The sequence below is a fragment of the Rosa chinensis genome, chromosome 6 (assembly GCF_002994745.2).
Source record: "Rosa chinensis cultivar Old Blush chromosome 6, RchiOBHm-V2, whole genome shotgun sequence".
NCBI lineage: Eukaryota > Viridiplantae > Streptophyta > Magnoliopsida > Rosales > Rosaceae > Rosa > Rosa chinensis.
This window is the reverse complement of record NC_037093.1, coordinates 64,477,105-64,495,540: the sequence shown is the minus strand read 5'-3', so window position 1 is coordinate 64,495,540 and position 18,436 is coordinate 64,477,105. Positions and strand designations below refer to the sequence as shown.

At 38.2% G+C, this 18,436-nt stretch overlaps 4 protein-coding genes across 5 annotated transcripts; 3 read left to right on the top strand and 1 right to left on the bottom strand.

Moving 5' to 3' along the window:
- The first annotated feature begins 230 nt into the window (after positions 1 to 230).
- Positions 231 to 8,536, top strand: LOC112170232. 2 transcript variants are annotated; one of them, XM_024307442.2, is made up of 19 exons: positions 231 to 443; positions 1,206 to 1,336; positions 1,424 to 1,660; positions 2,017 to 2,103; positions 2,221 to 2,310; positions 2,407 to 2,533; positions 3,175 to 3,275; positions 3,746 to 3,914; positions 4,049 to 4,170; positions 4,620 to 4,748; positions 4,860 to 4,958; positions 5,039 to 5,096; positions 5,180 to 5,255; positions 5,342 to 5,471; positions 5,964 to 6,121; positions 6,782 to 6,854; positions 6,938 to 7,132; positions 7,276 to 7,369; positions 7,556 to 8,536. In XM_024307442.2, the coding sequence occupies exons 2-19, from the start codon at positions 1,262 to 1,264 to the stop codon at positions 8,416 to 8,418; spliced, it is 2,883 nt and encodes a 960-aa protein (XP_024163210.1). In that variant the 5' UTR covers positions 231 to 443; positions 1,206 to 1,261; the 3' UTR covers positions 8,419 to 8,536. The 2 variants fall into 2 exon arrangements, with proteins under 2 accessions (XP_024163210.1, XP_024163212.1); XM_024307444.2 differs by lacking the exons at positions 231 to 443; positions 1,206 to 1,336 and having other exon boundaries at positions 1,439 to 1,660; positions 2,190 to 2,310.
- Positions 8,537 to 9,695: 1,159 nt separating this feature from the next.
- Positions 9,696 to 10,393, top strand: LOC112174573 (calmodulin-like protein 7). Its single transcript, XM_024312368.2, has one exon. The coding sequence runs from the start codon at positions 9,734 to 9,736 to the stop codon at positions 10,292 to 10,294; it is 561 nt and encodes a 186-aa protein (XP_024168136.1). The 5' UTR covers positions 9,696 to 9,733; the 3' UTR covers positions 10,295 to 10,393.
- Positions 10,394 to 12,531: 2,138 nt separating this feature from the next.
- Positions 12,532 to 14,385, top strand: LOC112168976 (beta-lactamase domain-containing protein 2-like). The gene is made up of 6 exons (XM_040508628.1): positions 12,532 to 12,671; positions 12,745 to 12,902; positions 13,017 to 13,089; positions 13,176 to 13,370; positions 13,473 to 13,566; positions 13,697 to 14,385. The coding sequence occupies exons 1-6, from the start codon at positions 12,561 to 12,563 to the stop codon at positions 14,383 to 14,385; spliced, it is 1,320 nt and encodes a 439-aa protein (XP_040364562.1). The 5' UTR covers positions 12,532 to 12,560.
- Positions 14,386 to 15,128: 743 nt separating this feature from the next.
- LOC112168975 (basic leucine zipper 9) lies at positions 15,129 to 17,843 on the bottom strand. The gene is made up of 6 exons (XM_024305903.2): positions 17,532 to 17,843; positions 16,673 to 16,790; positions 16,313 to 16,475; positions 16,142 to 16,217; positions 15,850 to 15,975; positions 15,129 to 15,650 (listed from the first exon to the last, which is right to left on the bottom strand). Exons 1-6 carry the CDS (start codon positions 17,766 to 17,768, stop codon positions 15,354 to 15,356), a joined length of 1,017 nt encoding a protein of 338 aa, XP_024161671.1. The 5' UTR covers positions 17,769 to 17,843; the 3' UTR covers positions 15,129 to 15,353.
- Between the last annotated feature and the right edge of the window lie 593 nt (positions 17,844 to 18,436).

Below are 18,436 nucleotides of genomic sequence, written 5' to 3'. Positions count from 1 at the left end.
GTTCCTCAAGAGAAGCCCATGTCATTTTTTTGGGTAGGTTATTAGCTTTAAATCCCAAACGACTTTGGAAATTCAACACCGACCCTTCCAAATTAAGGCGGGTAGCTTTGCGCCACGCCTCACAGTGTCCTGTCCTCGTTTACCGTTACTCCAGAACGCGACACGTAATAATTCGAACTTAAAATGCGGGCGGTTCATTTTCTCTGATTGGTCAATTTACGTCGTCAAGTTGTACGACTTGAATTTCACAGGCAGGTTCGGTAGGGACGGCCAACGACAAGCGAAAAGAAAAGCTAAAGATGGAGTCGCGTAAAGAAAACGACAATAGAATTGTAACGTTTGCCTTTCACTCTCTACTTCTTCTTCTTCTTCTTCCCGAAGCCCTCTCAGAGCACCGTCTCTGTTTCTCTTGCCGATCATAACAACTCATTTCGGGTCTTCAGGTAAGGAGTTTATCGAATTTCGTCTCTGTGAATTTCTCAATTCTGCTATTTTTATTTATTTATTTTTTTTTTTTTTTTTGCGTGAATGATGATTTTCATGTCAATTTGGAGAGGTTTTGATGAAACTTGGATTTTGGTTTTGGAGATGTCAAGTTTATTGAGTGTGTAAACAGAGAATTGCAATTTGAAATGATTGTTTAGTTGTTATGCTTCTCATTTCGGTAGGTAGGAGTAGCCGAGTAAAAGGTGGATTATTGAGTTTATTTAGAGCTGTATCAGTGAATTTGAGTGTTTATGAATTCATTGCATTGTGAATTGCAAGAAGTAAAGGTAGCCGAACGAACTGGTCAGTGATTGCTGGTATGGCTACTGGGGGTGCTGGTTTAAGTTATTGAACTTGAATCGGCACTCTGATCATGGGTAGTAACACTTGTAAGGGTTGATATTGGTGGGTTTGCGCTCAATATGATGGCCCGAAAAGAGAGTCAAGTGGCTAAACATTATGAGGGTTGATTGTAGCGAGTAAATTTTGCACTAATTGACCAGCATGCATCATTCCGCGGTTGACAAGGTTGTGGAAAAGACACCTTCAATTCCTCTAATTCACTGGGAGTATGAGTTTCACATATGGAGAAGGTTTAAGCATTATGTTAACGGAAATAACCCACTAATTATTTAAGGAATAATGCTACACTGCCAGCTTCATTGTAGGCAAAGGGTTTATTAATTTATTTATTTAATTCGTTTGTTCATCTTTTCCAGGCAAAGGGTTGTGAATTTAAACTGTCTTGGGTCTATTTGCATGGTAGCCTGCTCCGATGGGATGGGGAAACATTTACAGAAGGCGTATGAAAGTATGCACAGTGGCCTTTCTTATATACCTCGATTACAAGGTAAAATTCATTTATTGCCCTTCACTTATTGGTAGGCAATTTATATGTAGAAGACCATCTTACCTTTTCATTTCTACATTACTGAAGGCTTTGCAGCATAGAGACAAATGGATTAGCAAACGCTGCAAATCTAAAAGTGAGGCTTTATGGGAAAGTGCTCATGAGCGGAATGCTAAACGAGTTCTCAGGTTGATAGTAGAGTTGGAAGGTTTGTGGGTGAAACTTGGGCAGTATCTGTCTACACGGGCAGATGTTCTTCCTGAAGCATATACATCTCTTCTCAAGCAATTACAGGACTCTCTTCCCCCTCGTCCTTTGCAAGAGGTTATTTCTTTATGTTTTAAAACTTGTCATATCAAAAACTGTAGAAATGTGACTTGGATGCTCTAGAAATCATATATCTGCTTGCTTGATGTTATTCATGTAGCGTCTTGTATTCTTTTATACTGTTATGTCAATTTACACCGCTTCTTATTGGTTAATGGGACACATGAATTTATAGGGATCCTGGTTTTCTTCTGATATGCTAATATCTCCATCTCCTGTGTGCATACAGAAATATCTGCATTCCTTAGCATGGCGTTTACCTTTTTAACCACTCATCAGACACCTTCCCTTTCAGTTTTATTTTGTTTTATCATCCGGTAGTTATGGCTAAACTGGAATATTTGTTTGCACAGGTTTCTCGAACTATACAGAAAGAGTTGGGGAAATCAATGGACGAGTTGTTCTCAGATTTTGTCAAAGTCCCTTTGGCAACTGCATCAGTAAGATTTTCTCACTCTTGTAGAGTTAACAATTGTTGGCACTTAGCTCAGGGTCATTCTTAAACACTCTTATGATATTGGAACAGATCTTATTGGTTCTGCACTCACTATATGCAGATAGCACAAGTCCATCGCGCAACCCTGCTTGATGGGCAGGAAGTAGTAGTTAAAGTTCAGCATGAGGGCATTAAGACAATCATATTGGAGGTTTTTCATACTTTATATTTGAAAGTTGGGGTTGACATATGGTAAAAGGGGCACACAGGATTAATATTCTATTGTTGGACTTCTTTTTTTTTGTAGGACTTGAAGAACGCAAAGTCAATTGTTGACTGGATAGCATGGGCTGAGCCTCAGTATAATTTTAATCCTATGATAGATGAATGGTGCAAAGAATGTCCGAATGAACTCGACTTCAATCATGAAGCTGGTGCGACCAAATTTTTCGTAATTAGTCATAGGCACATAGCTTCTTGTGCTTGGCATTTGACATGCATGCAACCATTTCTTTTTTTCTTTTATAAGAAACAAAACTTTTATTAAAGATTAGAAACCCACTCCACTTTATTTTTCTTCCCCGCAAAGCATGTATGATGGAGAGCAAAGCAGAGTAATTATAGGAAGAAGTGGAGTTTTAGTGGGTGCGCATAAATTTGCATCTGTATCTCTATTATCTTATAGCCAAAAATAAAGCAACCGCGTATTACAATCGGCCAGTAGTCATTATCTATTTATCACTCTGTGATCCATGATGAACTCCGTTGGGGGAAGGTGCATTCACTCGTGCAATCTTGTGTAATCTGTTTGGCTTGTTTTTCTTTCAATGATTTCCTTAGTCATGACTGATGAGGAACTTTCATGTTGACAGTGCATGGATCCCATTTTCCAAACTGACCAGTTTACTATTGGTTATGAATTTACCTGTCCGCCATACTTTTTGGCTTTTTCTTTCTGCTGAATTTGTATATGTATCCTTTCAGCATTGGCAGCCTTGATGACAAGTTTGTATTATATATGCATATGCTACTTCTTCAAAATTGATTATTGTTTATGGCTTCTTTGCTTCCGTAGAGAATACTCGAACAGTGTCTAAAAATCTTGGCTGCAAATCCAAACATGATGATAACCCAAGTGCCAATAAAGTGGATGTTTTGATACCAGAAGTTATTCAGGTACTATTTGATTCGTTCTCCTAGTATTGCAGGGTTGTATTTTACTAAGAAAAGTGTCAGCAATTCTAGGACAAAGGAATTAGAGATTGTTTATGTTTTGCCTATGACGTATATCAGTGTCTTACTTTTCCAGGCTAGTCCTTCTCTGTAGGTTTTTGTTTTTTCCCCCTGTTGCTGCAAACTCTTTTTCAAGGAATCAAGGCTTTTGGTTCTTCTTTCTCTTCCTCTCTTCCAATAAAAGTTTGTTTCTTTAAAGAAAAATATGTATAGGTGAATCTGATAAATCTGAGATAATGTATAGTAGAACAGAGAGCTTTGCGACTAAAAACTGAAGAACAAGGTCTAGAGAAGTGTTGCCTTAATTAGACTGCCTGATTTTAACTGGTGGTTTATCTGACTCATTTCAAAATTGAAAAATTTCTTTCCTTTTTCATGTATATTAATCTGTGTCCTGCTTTATTTGTTGGCAGTCAACAGAGAAAGTCCTCATTTCGGAGTTTATGGATGGCATTCGTTTAAATGACATAGAATCATTTGAAGCATTTGGTGTCAACAAACAAAAGGTTGTTGAAGAAATCACACGTGCATATGCCCACCAAATATATGTTGATGGTTTTTTCAATGGTGACCCTCATCCTGGTATCCCTCTTCTCCCCTCCATGTATTTTCCTCTTGGTATTTTGATTAGAACAAGTCGATTCATTAGTGAACAAGTTCAATATTATTTTCTGCTTGGTTCACTGCTGTATGAGTTCCTATAATCCTATTCGCAGGAAATTTTCTTGTGAGCAAGGAACCTCCACATCGTCCAATTTTGCTGGACTTTGGACTTACGAAGAAATTATCAAGCTCTCTAAAACAAGCATTAGCGAAGATGTTCTTGGCTTCTGCTGAGGTTTGTGCAAAAAAGTAGTTTTTGATCTTGTTACTTGTTGGTTTAATGCTAATAGTTTCTTTTTTTGGATAGATCCATGACTAAAAAGTATTAAACCTTGGTATATTGTGAGAGTTTTCTATCCTTTGATTGAGACAACAATCAGTAATGTTGTAATCCTACTTATATTATGGTCCTTACTTCAGGATATTTTACTTTTTCATCTATTACTTAGAGTTAGATGCCTAGGATTAGATTTTTCATACAAATTTAGAGCACTGTAAGTCTAAATATAAATGGGAAACAGTCTACATTCTCTCACAAGACTCAATGATGAATAATAATATATTCTTATACCTTCCTTCTGAGTATTTTTTAATAATTTCTTTTGCATTTCCTTTTCTTTCATGAATGATTAAAAATAATTCCTTTGGAGTAGTAAGATAAATTGCAATGTTTCTTTGTAACAGGGGGACCATGTTGCTCTATTGTCGGCATTTGCAGAAATGGGACTTAAGTTGCGCCTAGATATACCAGAGCAGGCAATGGAGATAACAACTGTATTCTTCCGTAGTACAACGCCACCAAATGAGTCTCTTGTAAGTATGCAGTGACTTGATTGCAACTACTACTTGTTAGATTGCTTCCATTTCTCTAACTTTGTAACCCCTATCTCATTCAGTTTTAATTATTTACTTATGATTCATAAGGAAACGATGAAAGCTCTGGTGGATCAAAGAGAAAAAAACATGAAGGTCATACAGGACAAGATGCAACTTAACCGAAAAGAGGTTAAACGCTTTAATCCTGTAAGTTCTCATATCCATCGTGCTTCTCTGCTATATATCTCTCGAATCCTTGCTGAATCTAGTAGAATCCACTTTTATAGGTTGATGCATTTCCTGGTGATATTGTGATTTTTGCGCGAGTCCTCAATCTTCTCAGAGGTATGTCTTTAAACCTTTCTCTGGTGATGTGTGTGTTAAATAACTATAACATATAATTTACTGTTTATTTGACTTGGATTTAGGGCTTTCTTCCGTAATGAACGTCCGCATTGTATATCTAGATATCATGAGACCATTTGCTGAATCCGTTTTACAGGGGTGAGTTTATCCTGAATATGATTTATGTTGGTTTAACGTTGTCATATTTTATTCAATTCTGATGGAGCCGATTTTGAAATTTTCAGAAGCATTAATAGGGGACCAATGGTAAATGATCAGTGGATCTATGACACACCTGCCCTCTCTGATGTGGAGGCGAAGCTGAGGCGACTCCTACTTGAGCTGGGGAATGATAATAAAATTCTTGGAGTTCAGGTGTGCACAATTTATTTGTCGGTAACTTGATATGACACCGTGGAGATCTATAGTAATTTTGTTTTTTTAATTTATAATGAAGTTCGATATCGTACTTATCTTCCTGTGTTATCTTATATTCTGGCATTCCAACTCTCAGTTTCATTATAATGGTGTTTTCCTATTTGGCAATCAAAAACTAGTGTAATTATAAATGAAATTACTTATAATGAATTCTCAAACCAGAGCTGTAAGATGACAAAGATTTTAATGGGATGGTATAACTAACACAACATGAAGTTACCATTTTGGCTGTGTAGTGTTCTTGATATATAAAGTATATTTTACAATTGAAAATTATGAATGAGTTAATGCATACGAATTTTTTGAAATGAATGTTGTCTGATATCTTTTGGTTAAGGTAAATTGATTTACTTTTTCTTTTTTCTTTTTTACTCTGTTCTTTTAAACATGATGATTTTTCCCCCAAATTTTCATGATTTTGTATTGAAGGTATGTGCCTACAAAGATGGAGAGGTTATTATTGACACTGCAGCTGGAGTGCTAGGTAGATATGATCCTCGCCCAGTTCAGCCTGACAGCCTTTTTCCAGTTTTTTCTGTGACAAAGGGTATAACAGCTGGAATGTTACATTGGCTGGTTGACAACGGGTGCGTATTAGTGTGTTTCCATTTGTCGAATCTTTTGATATGCTGTCACCCAAAAGCTTTCTGGGGACTGTTCTTTTGGTTGTACAAAATCAGTCCCTTAGTCACTTGAAAATGTTGCACGGGTTTCAGAATATCTTTCAATTATGTTAGTATCATCTGGCCTGATTGCTAAACCTTTCATTGTGAGGTGGTCTAAATTGGCCACTTCATTATACACAGGAGGGGAATCCATTCACTTGGAAATGTTGCACGTGTTTCAGAATATCTTTCAATTATATTAGTATCGTCTGGCCTGATTGCTAAAACTTTCATTGTCTGAGGTGGTCTAAATTGGCTACTTCTACACAGCAGGGGAGTCCATTGTAGTAAAATTTTCATGATGCGATCCGTTAAAAGAATGAAGCTGGTGTTGTGTGGGTGGGAGTAGTTTGAGTAAAATGGTTATAGTATCTTTTGAGTTCATTCGTTTGATATAATATCATAAGAGCTTTATCAATGCATGATGATGGTATCTTTCTCCATTTAAGTTATAAGTTCTACATTGTTCACAGAAAGTTATGGTTAGTGTTGTCATCATATGAACTTACACATTTTGATATTATCAGTAGTTGATTAATGCTGATAAACAGGGTATATGTTTCTCGTTATTCTGTCTTTCAGAAAATTGAAGCTTGAGGAAAGTGTTGCAAGTATATGGCCAGAATTTGGATCAAACAGAAAGGATCTCATAAAGGTTAATAGTTTGTGATTCAGCTCCGCTAAAGCTATAAAATTCTGTTTTGTATTGCTGTCATTAATGTGCTCTTTGCGTTTTAGGTCCATCATGTGCTTAACCATACATCTGGATTGCACAATGCCTTGGCAGATATTAATAAAGAAAACCCTTTACTTATGTCTGACTGGGAAGAGTGTTTAAATCGCATTTCCATGTCAGTACCTGAGACTGAACCTGGCCAGGAGCAGTTGTATCACTATCTGTCTTTTGGGTGGATATGTGGTGGAATCATCGAGGTACAGTACCCTGTTAATGTTTCAGATTTTTTTTTTTTCCAATTCAAACTCTTTATTTGTGGTGGAATGTATGACGTGAATTCTAAGTTTGAAAGTTTTTTTTTTTCCTCGTTGTTCTAATAATTTATATTTGGATTGTACAGCATGCATCAGGGAAAAAATTTAAGGAGATTCTGGAAGAAGCATTCATACACCCCCTACAAATTGAAGGGGAGTTATATATTGGAATCCCTCCAGGCAAGTGTACCATGTTTTGCTTCATCCAATTCAATGGAAGGAATATGTATGCGTGATCTGCTATCACACTTCTTTGCTTTAGTTATCTACAGTTTACTTTCTGTTGTATTCTATCAATATCAGCTATTTATTATTTATCTGGGTTTTCATTTCTGTCATCACAATGCTTCCTTGCTCCTCTTCTAGGTGTGGAATCTCGACTGGCAACCCTAACCGCTGATGTAGACAATCTGAAGAAGGTCTCAGGGATAAGTGGTCGTAAAGACCTACCTTCCACTTTTCAGGGGGACAACCTTGTGCAAATTGCGAGCATGGTGCCTCCTCTATTTAACATGCTGAACATCCGTCGCAGTATCATACCTGCAGCTAACGGACATTGCTCAGCCCGTGCTCTTGCACGTTATTATGCAGCCTTAGTTGATGGTGGTGTTGTTCCACCGCCTCATCCCTCTTCCTCTAAACCAGCTCTGGGTAGTCACCCTCACATGCCCAAATTTCCTGTTGAATCGTCATCCAAAAAGAGAGGTAACAGAAGCAAGAAGTTAGCTGCTGCTTTTAAGTTCAGGACTAAGAAATATGAGCAGGCCCCTACTAGTGATCCCGATATTGGTAGCCCCAGTAGAAACAATAGCAACAGTAGTGACATTAGTAATGCAACTGACCCCGGTTCCATTCCTCAAGAAGGTAATGTCAATAAGATATTCAGCAACCCCAGAATCCATGATGCTTTCATGGGTGCTGGCGAATATGCAAATTTGGCCAAGCCAGATGGTACATTCGGACTTGGGTTCAAGAGATACCACTCGAAGGACGGGTCCCTTATTGGCTTTGGGCACTCGGGCATGGGTGGATCAACTGGCTTCTGTGATATCAAAAATAGGTTTGCTATTTCTGTAACCTTGAATAAAATGTCATTTGGTGCCGAGACTGGAAAAATCATCCATTTTGTTTGTTCGGAGTTGAACATCCCGGTGCCACAGGATTATTTGAGATTTGCAGAGACTCCCCCTGAGGGACGGTTGGATTCTGGAAGACCTTTGATAAACTAAGGCTGGCCTCTCTTACTATTCATTGTCATTATAAACTGTAAAACAAATTGTTGTACTTTACAACAGATGAATGAATTTATATGAATTACAGTGATTTTAACTTACAGAGCCAAGTATATATGCTAAAGCCTAAAGGTGAATATAATGTGTATTCTTTTTCTTGGTGGGAGTGCTAAAGCCTAAAGGTGAATATAATTTACAATGGAAATTGGAAAGTACATAATTGAAGTTAAAAATTAGTATAGTAGATCCCACGTGAGATGATGGGAGTGCACGCAGACGATTACACAAGGAACACTAATTAGTTTAAATCTAATTGGCAATTAGATAAGTGAATAATTAATGTTTGGCCAAGTATGAATATATAACTAGTCTGAAAAACGCGGTTTCTGCACTTTCATGTGCACTTAAAAAACTAGTTGGAGGATCTGGCCAAAAATAACTAATGGGAGAAAATTGATCAGCAATAATGATACCCTAATTTGATCTCTTGGAGCTTCATTAACCTATAAATAGTCTTCCATTCACATTCAGCTTAAATATTAACAATGAACTTGCCATTATTATGGAAAATAAACTCGAAGAGTGGTGTCAATCTTCTTCTAAGTAAGTAAACATTTTTTTTTTTTTTTCAATTTTGAACGAATGAAAGTAAATTAAATTGTGAACATAGAAGCATCGAAATACATGAAGAGCTCGATAAGTACGTATCATTTGGAAAGCTATCAAACTCTATACAGGGTTGGCTATATTTGTGCCCGAGGTCGGTAAATTTATCAGCTAAAAAGTTCCTTTCGCGATAGATGTACTGCAAAGAGATAACAGAGAGCTATCAATTACTGAGCTACTTGATATGTGTAACTAGATCGGGTAGAAAATGCAAAGAACTTGCTATTTTTAATCAAGATCTTAAATCAAATCTTCAATGTCTGGGAGAGGAGAAGTTCCTGTGCTGCTTCCAAATCTAAAATACAAATTAATATGCGCTTGATCCTTATGACCAGTATTTTAAAAAAAAAAAATTTCTAGTGCATGCTGGGGATACAACCGACCAATATTTTTAAAATAAGATGTGCATTGCATCAGTGTCACATTCAATAGCAATTGCCAGCTTCCTAGGAATCTTAAAGATTATTCAACCAATTATTACCATAAATTATTGCTGCATGGCATTCAAGTAGTTTTTACTACATTCAAGGGCGTTTCCTCATGGCTACCACTATAAAACAGTGACCACAGTAGCACTCAAGGAAATCATATCTACATTTTGATATAGTAAAACATTGTTTTTCTCTCCATAGTGCAACGCTTGAAAATGATGGGGATCACTGGAGTGTGCTCTAGGTTGATTGGTGACTTGGTTCATGCCTTTCATGGAGTCTCAAGGTGCTCAAGCACAGAAGCCCGAATTGATGAAGATTGCAAGCCACAAAGTGCAATCAAAGTTGACGAGTCTATGGCAAGGGCACTCATCACTGTGTTTGGGATGGAAACCAATGGCAGAATAAAGAAGGAGAAGGCCAAGAGAGTGGTGGAGAATCTTGGGTTGATATGTTACGATGAGGAAGACGAAGACAAGTCAAAGTTCGACTTGCCGGGGGATAATGATCATGATGAAGTGCCAGTGGAAGAAGTTCTTGGTGAGTTGGGGAATGATGATGGTTCTAAGAGAAATGAAATGCTGCTTGAAGCGTTCAAGATTTTCGATGAGGATGGAGATGGGTTTATAGAAGCTGTGGAGTTAAAGAGGGTGTTGGAATGTTTAGGGTTGGATAATGGGTGGGATATGGCTCAGATTGAGAAGATGGTGAAGGTTGTGGATTTGAATTTGGATGGGAAGGTTGATTTTAGTGAGTTTGAATTAATGATGGGATAAAATAAATGTCATTGAATCAATTTTTACTGAAATGTTTATTCTTTTATTATCAACAATATGTTGTGCTAAATGTAAATTCCATGGGTTCATAATATATTGTACTGAACTTCTTTATTTTCTGTTCTCTTGCTAGCTATTCATAATCAATATGTGTGTGTGTGTTCTGTATGCATGGCTGTCTGACTCAGATATTTAGAACTAGTTTAAACATAATGCTATAATTAGGCCAATAATAGATATACAGCTTAATTCCCGCACAAGCCTGGATTTGTCTGAATTTTTAACGACAATAAACGCTGTTCCTTCTGTGTGTAGCTACAGTAGGTTCATGTGAACTTGATCTTCAATAATATCTACCCATTTACTTGTTGTGGCACAGCGTGATCTAGCTTGCTCAATTATTATGAAGAAACTATATATATATATATAGACACACACACACACAGAGTCTGGCTACGGTGCGGACGGTACGGATTTCCCGTTTTCCCCCACTTTCTAATTACATTTTCACATTTTAACCGTTCAGTTTTAGGTCCTAATATATAGATCACCTCTGCAAAATTTTAGCCAATTTGGTGATCGTTAAGGCATCCAAAACTGCAAATTACAACAATGTACACGAACGGTTCAGGTTCGATAGATTCAGTTCGTTCGTGAAAATTGTAGTTTTGGATGCCTTAACGATCACCAAATTGGCTGAAATTTTGCATAGATGATCTATACATTAGGACCTAAAAACTGAACGGTTAAGATAAAAAAATGTGATGGGTGAAAACTGGAAATCCGTACCGAAATTTCCATACGGACGTCCGCACCTGAGAAAAATCCTATATATATATATAAATGCATTCTTCACTAGAAGGGCTCTATATATGGAGAAATTCTTAGGTGAGGGTTTCCCCACCACGTGGCTTTAGGACCACCCAATCAGAAGAAATGAAATTTTCTATCTTTTCCAAAACTACCCCTGCTCCCTCAAATACAATACCCAAAACACCCCCCTGCTGAGGCAGTGATTGGTCCTCCCTACTGCCCCACGCAAGACTCTCTCCTATATATTTGTGATCGAGCGCTTTGCTGGCAATCTTGTTGACTTGTAGAGTGTGAAAGTATAAAACAAAGAAGACGAATATAAAATATTGCCAATTAATCACATTGCTTGGTAGGCCATTAATCCCGATTGGAATAGGAATGGGACCTATAAGATATGTTCCTCCTCAAACTAGGAATAGGAATAACCCAATTCAAACTATGGAGCATTATTTTCCAAATGCGACCGGGAAAACCAACTCTACATAAGGTGAACAATACCATTTGGGTTTTCCACAAATTGATTACTTTGTGTTCATAAGTCTGCTTAATAATTCTCAAGATCAAATTCCAGTCCTTGTGTTTAGTTCGTGTGTACCAATGTTTGTCAAGGGTTGAGCTCTACCCCTGTCACAAGATGAAGTCATGAAAAAGAAATGTGGTCGTCAGCTTGAAGAAAATGGAAGTCTGAAGCCACGCTCCGACGATTGCTCGTTAATTTTCACAACAAGAACCAACAAGAAGAAATCTAACAATATTGCGGAGGCCGGTTTTCTATATATAACCAAGAATGGAAAGCTCTCTCCAAGAAAGTGATTGATGAGGATTTGACATTGACTATCAATCCACCAAAAACTCGTGAGGGGACGAAATTAACGTGTTCATCCTTTAAGGAAGCCGATGATTGGAAATAATGAGCAATTGAGCGCCATCAAATAAAGAAAATTGGAGCTAGAAACCAATTTGAAGAATTAGTGCTACTGATTATTTTCTAGTTTTACATCTGTGGAGTGGGATTTGTTCCTCTGTACATCTGATTATTGCTTGTAATTGTACTATTTTTTTATTATCAATTATTGAAATTGAGAAAATAGAAAGAAAGAAAAAAATTTCAATTTCAATTTAATTTTTTTTTATTTGGTCATGAATCCCTTGTAAGTTTGTATGATCTGAGGAGGTCAATTATGATCTAATAAACTTTTTTCCCCTGGTATGAGATGTAAATTTGTTGACGTCAAAAATAAGATCTGGATTGCCACTGCCCCCTGGCATAAAACAGTGCGACTAATGGGGATTCTCGTGATGTGACTCATTCTAGCTAGGTTTGGCTATTTCAGTTTTTGATCAGTCCTTGTCCATAGGAATATTGATGCTTAAATTAGCAAGAAGCCCTATAAGTGGTTCCTTCCACAATGAATGTGAGTTTTGCAGAAAAACTTAATAGAATAGGAGACCGATGGCTAATGATCACTGGATCTATGATACACCTCCCCTCTCTGATGTAGAGGCCAAGCTCAGGCCACTCCTGGTTCAGCTGGGAAATGACAACAAATTACTTGGAGTTCAGGTAATTGATTGACTGATAGATTTGACTGTTTGAGATTAAAATCTTGATCAGGTTTTCATGATCTTGTATCCAGGTATGCGCTTACAAAGATGGAAAGGTTATTATTGACACTGCTGGTGGATTGCTCGAAAAAGATGGTGACCGGCCGGTTCAGCCTGACAGCCTTTTTCCAGTTTTTTCGGTAACAAAGGGAATAACAGCTGGAATGTTACATTGGTTGATTGACGCCGGGTGTGTATATTAGTATGCTTCTGCATTCTTAAGTTATAAATCCTACTCTATCTTAGATGGGTTTTGATGTTGATGAATAAGATAAATGTTCTAATACATAGTTCTGCATTTCAGAAAATTGAAGCTCGAGGATAGTGTTGCAAATATATGGTCAGAATTTGGATCACATGGAAAAGATCTCATAAAGGTTAGATACTTAATCCAGTATCCACTATAGCTAAGGATTCTGTATATATTGCATTTTTCTGTGATTACATGTTTTCTTTTTGTTAGGTCCATCATGCGCTTAACCATACATCTGGACTGCACAATGCCTTGGCAGACATTGTGTTAGGAAACCCTTTTCTCATGTCTAACTGGGAAGAGTGTTTAAAAAGCACGGCCATGTCGGTACCTGAGAGTGAGCCTGGCAAGGAGCAGACATACCACTATATATCTTATGGTTATATCTGCGGCGGAATCATTGAGGTAATACCTAACCAGTTTCAGAAAAGTTTTCCTTTATATGGTGTGGGAATCATCTATTTGTGCCATTGTGAATGTTCATGTTCGTACTTCTGGATGGAACAGCATGCAACAGGGAAGAAATTCCAGGAGATTCTTGAAGAAGCATTCATTCACCCCCTACAAATTGAAGGCGAGTTATATATTGGAATCCCTGCAGGCAAGTCAGCAAGTGTACCATGTTTTCAAGTGCTTCTTTGAGTTACAATGCAAGGAATATGTATGCATGACTCTGCTGTCACACTTAATGATATTTACTTGCTTTCAAATTGTTTATTTTCTTGTCTTAGGTGTGGAAGCTCGGCTTGCAAGCCTTGCACCCTATGGAGATGATCCGAAGAAGCTTTCAGAGGTTGGCAGCCGCTTGGATTTGCCCTCCAGCCTCAAGCCAGACAACATTCAACAAGCTGCTACCATGGTGCCTGCTCTATTCAACATGCTCAACATCCGCCGCGCCATCATCCCAGCAGCCAATGCACATTGCTCAGCACGTGCAATAGCGCGTTACTATGCATCCCTAGTCGATGGTGGTGCTATTCCACCACCTCATTCCTCCTCCTCTTCGACACCACCTCTCGGTAGCCATCCTCACATTCCCCACTCTACTGCTGCTGAAAACTCATCATCCAGTCCTAAAATAGATAAGCTATTCAGCAACCCAAAAATTCATGATGCTTTTTTGGGGGTGGGGGAATATGCTAGTTTGGTTAAGCAGGATGGGATATTTGGACTCGGGTTTAAGAGGTGCCACCACTCGAAGGACAGGTCACTTATCGGCTTTGGCCACTCAGGAATGGGTGGATCTACTGGCTTTTGTGACATAGAAAACAAGTTTGCTATTGCTGTAACTTTGAATAAAATGTCATATGGTGCTGAGACTGCAAGAATAATACAGTTGGTTTGTTCAGAGTTGAATATCCCAGTGCCAGAGGAATATTCAGGTTTTGAAGACAGTGATGCAAAAGTTTTAGTTAATTGAAGGCTGTAAAAAGCCTTCTGATTCCAAATGTATGCACTGATTGTTTTGTTTTACACCAGATGAATTTATTTAGTGGTAGTGATTTTACTTTTACACAGTATAATCATAGTTGGGATCAGAGATGCATGAATATAAAAGCTTTGACATTAAGTTGGGTGCCCGTGCAACCCTGGAAATGTCTCTGCTTTGCCAACAATGGAGGTGACAACCATAGATATAAAATGAGGATCAATCTGAAGTTTTCAACTACAACCGCGGTTTCTCTCTGTGCTTTCGATCATGTGATCTCTCTTTCTTCATATAATAAAAAAAACCCATATCCTTGTTGCATAGAACAGTTGGCACAGCATGATCTTGCTCTTTGAAAGCTCAATTATTATACAGAAACTACAAGGAAGGAGAAAGACTGTGAGGGTTTAGCAGGATTGCAAGAATCCTGTAGACTTAATGGAGTGTATAAGTGGTAACATATTAGAAAGCAGCCTTTTCTTCACTAAAATGCTAAACTTTTAGGGAAGACCTGGAACACTTGTGGCCGTTGGATCTAACATGTATATCTCCCAATTTGGTACCATAATCGAGTCGGAGCGTCAAATTTAGAACGATTGTCACCAAAGGCTTATGGGGTATTGCATTTCTTAACACCTGCTCATGCGTGACCACTGATCAGACTGAGCTAACATATTAGAAGCTAGAGGAAGAAGAAAACTACATGAGAAGGAACCATATTGACTCATGAAGTGTATAAGCAGAAACACACAGAGAAACCTTCCTTCACTTAAATACTACATTTTACAGGAGACATCAGACATGAGTCTTTTACAGGCTAGAAAACCTCAAAAGAGGAGAGAAAAAAAGGACATTTCTGAAATTACTCTACAGAAATCGCGTCGACCTAAAGCATACAAGACACACTGGATCTAATTAATAGATTACACAGGAGGCACTACAATCTTTTTAGTAGTTCATTACCACATATCAGTCGACACACAGCTTACAGAATCACTCATGATCCTGGTACTCATATTGCTATTAGTCATACCAGCAACATTTCCGAGTCCAACGCCCGAGTTCTGACCAGAGATTGCTATTCCACCATATGAGGTATCCTCTCCATGAATGGTAATGGTTGGCGACACGTGTGCTACACCGCGCAAATTAGTATGAGGATTAAGTGGTTGTGGTGTGGTTAAATGACCTTGAAGAAGTTGGTTAAGGCTAGAGGTTAAAGAGCCGCGAGTAACCATATCTTCAGCTAGCTTCACCTAAAATCATGATATGATAATTATAAATTCCTTGACAATTTACCACTCTCAGCTGGTAATTCTATAAATACACACACACACACACAGAGATGACATAGTATTATAGAATGTGGATGTTTTCTAATTTATCTTCTCATTCTCACCGTCTTAATTAGTTTTGGGCAGTTCATTTAAATAAGTTTCTGTTTTAATCCTATACCTTAGCTCTCAAAGCTTCCACATCTGATTTCAGCACTCTATTGTTTGTATCAGCATCACGGTACTGTTGAGAAGCATCTGTAAGCTGCATGAATAAGGTTGAATTTTCTCCTCTCAGTATATCAACCTGAAAGAAAACCAAAATTGAGCTTGCGGATCAGATTGCCTTCAAATAAATCACTCAACGAACAAGCGCAAACTGAACAGCACAAAAGAGAATACTTCTATCTCATTAGTATCGCAATTGGACCAGAACTTGTTGGGGTAACCACTAGAACACAAAAGATCAATACCTGCCCCTCAAGTTCTTGCAAATGTTGTTGCTTTCTTCTTCTTGATCGCCTAGCAGACTCCCTGTTCGAGACCATCCTGCAAAGAAGTCACATGGTAATGCATGCTGAATCAACTTCCCATTCTAGTTTCTCAATCTCTAAAACAAAATAAAAAAGTAGATTATGAAATACCTTCTGATACGTTTAATATCAAGAGGGTTTGTACTGTCTCCACATGGGCCGGCTTCTATCTCAAAATCATCCTCATCTGATTGATCTCCAGAGGAACCACTGGTGGCTCCTCTTGCTTGGTTATCTCTACCAATTGGGTTAGCGGCCGATGTGGGAGTTCCAACTGAACATCCAACAACTAAGTCACAAACCGAGATAGGAGTAGCATGTCCATTATGCGTTTTAATTTGACAAGATATCCATATCATATATAGCGCAAGATTTGATACCACGTACGTTAGACAACCACTAGACTCAAAAAACTAACACAAGCAAGTGCAAATTAACGTGCATATATGTTATCAGTTTCGTAAACCATACCACATATCGAAGACTGGGAATCCATGGTTGCTGAGAGGCTGGAATTCTTGGGGGTGAGTTTCTGAGGGCTTAGTAGGGTTTCAGTCAGTCCACTGCTTGAAAAGCCATTCATCATGTCCTGCATTTATGGAATTCATATTATAAACACACTGTGAATCATGTGCTAGCTTAGCTAGATTCAAAGTTGACACTTCATTTGATCCTTGTCGCGTTATGGATACCTAAATATTTTTGTTTAGTCTCTTAAGCTACCCACTGAGGCACTTGCTACAAATTAAGAATACAAACAGTACAAGGGGAAAGAGAAGAAGACAAAAACAAAACAAGAGGAGCAACTAAATTTGGGCCTCTTTATATATCATTGGTTGGGCTTACGCAAGGTATCCACGTACAAAAAACAAATGAAGGCAGAGAAATAAGTGTAATATGGATCTAAATCAATCTCTCCTTTTTAGGTTTGAGAATACCTAAATCAATTGGTTACAAATTTCTGTCCAAAGAGTGAACGATTAAAAGTATATTATTTTCTAGTTTTGAAGATTATAACTAAAACATATGGTTTAGGAATATTGTTTTAAGATTAACCTTGCGCCTCTCGTGCATGATATATATAATAGTAATAATACACGTGTTTCTTAATTAATTTATACATAATATATATTTAATTAACTAAACAAAACATAATTAGGCAAACATTCCTTTTCAGTCCACGACGGCATTTATATATAAATACAAAAATCATATATGTGGCATATGATGTCATATAAGATCCAAGTCTGTGATGACGTGACAGTGCACAATACGTTGACACGACTCGGGGGAAGGTGGGACAGGAAAGTAACAAGTGAGTGTGACTAACCCGGTTCTTGAAAGCGAAGCTGAGGTCACCGGAGCAAACGTCGCCGAAAAAGCCGTCCGTTTCGGCGAAACTCCGGTCCGCCCGAAACTCGCCTTGGTTATCAGCTGCGACCCCATGGTTGATCCACTCGTCGATTTCCAACTGCGGCGGGCTTCGCTTCATGTGATCACCGTGCCACGACGACCCGAACATCGACGGCGTCATTTGGGAGTGAACCGCAGCTGAATTCCGCTCCATTTGGCTTGCCTCCGGTGAGATTTAGCGAGACTACTCAAAGATCAAAGAAAGAGAGAAAGGGAGGGACAGAGAGCAAAGCGCGAGGTATAAATAGCAAAAGAACGGGTGTAACTGCAAGCAAAGTACGTTGTCATCATCAGCAAAAAAAAAAGTACGTTGTCATCGCAAAAAGTAAAGTGGGCGGCACATAAAGTTAAAAGCTGAACGTAGGGAGATTACGAAAATATCCTCGTTTCTTGCCAACCCCATGGAGGCTGACCTTGGGGATTCATGGGTGTTGTGTTGATTTCATATGGGCGGGTTCTTCGGGGGCAAGTAATGCGATTTATTTATGATTTAATTTTGGTAATCTGAACCGTTGATTCCAAGAATCTGTGAAGGAATCGATGTGCTGAGACTGCCACGTAACAAGTTGATGGATGTGGTGGGTCACCTGAATCTGATGGACCTGGCTTCTCTGTTTACTTATGAATGAAAGTTAACCCTAATTTTTGTGACCAAAAAATAAATAAAAAGTTAAACCCTGATATGTTTTCTCCAAAAATACAACAACAAAAAAAGTCACCCCACTCTGTGAACTTGTGAAGTATGTTCTTGGCAATTTCCTATTGTAAAACCAAATGAAGTTTCTTTCTCCACTTTGTTTTTTAACTCGATCAAGAATGTTT

Excerpts from the sequence above, each read along its gene's own strand:
- LOC112170232 (XM_024307442.2), top strand. The coding sequence starts at position 1,262 with ATGGGATGGGGAAACATTTACAGAAGGCGTATGAAAGTATGCACAGTG. Across the intron at positions 3,276-3,745 it reads TGATACCAGAAGTTATTCAG|TCAACAGAGAAAGTCCTCAT; the intron begins GTACTATTTGAT and ends ATTTGTTGGCAG. Across the intron at positions 4,749-4,859 it reads CGCCACCAAATGAGTCTCTT|GAAACGATGAAAGCTCTGGT; the intron begins GTAAGTATGCAG and ends ATGATTCATAAG.
- LOC112174573 (XM_024312368.2), top strand. The coding sequence starts at position 9,734 with ATGATGGGGATCACTGGAGTGTGCTCTAGGTTGATTGGTGACTTGGTT.
- LOC112168976 (XM_040508628.1), top strand. The coding sequence starts at position 12,561 with ATGGCTAATGATCACTGGATCTATGATACACCTCCCCTCTCTGATGTA. Across the intron at positions 13,090-13,175 it reads ATGGAAAAGATCTCATAAAG|GTCCATCATGCGCTTAACCA; the intron begins GTTAGATACTTA and ends TCTTTTTGTTAG. Across the intron at positions 13,371-13,472 it reads TCTGCGGCGGAATCATTGAG|CATGCAACAGGGAAGAAATT; the intron begins GTAATACCTAAC and ends TGGATGGAACAG.
- LOC112168975 (XM_024305903.2), bottom strand. The coding sequence starts at position 17,768 with ATGGAGCGGAATTCAGCTGCGGTTCACTCCCAAATGACGCCGTCGATG. Across the intron at positions 16,791-17,531 it reads GCTTCGCTTTCAAGAACCGG|GACATGATGAATGGCTTTTC; the intron begins GTTAGTCACACT and ends CCATAAATGCAG. Across the intron at positions 16,218-16,312 it reads GATATTAAACGTATCAGAAG|GATGGTCTCGAACAGGGAGT; the intron begins GTATTTCATAAT and ends ACTTCTTTGCAG.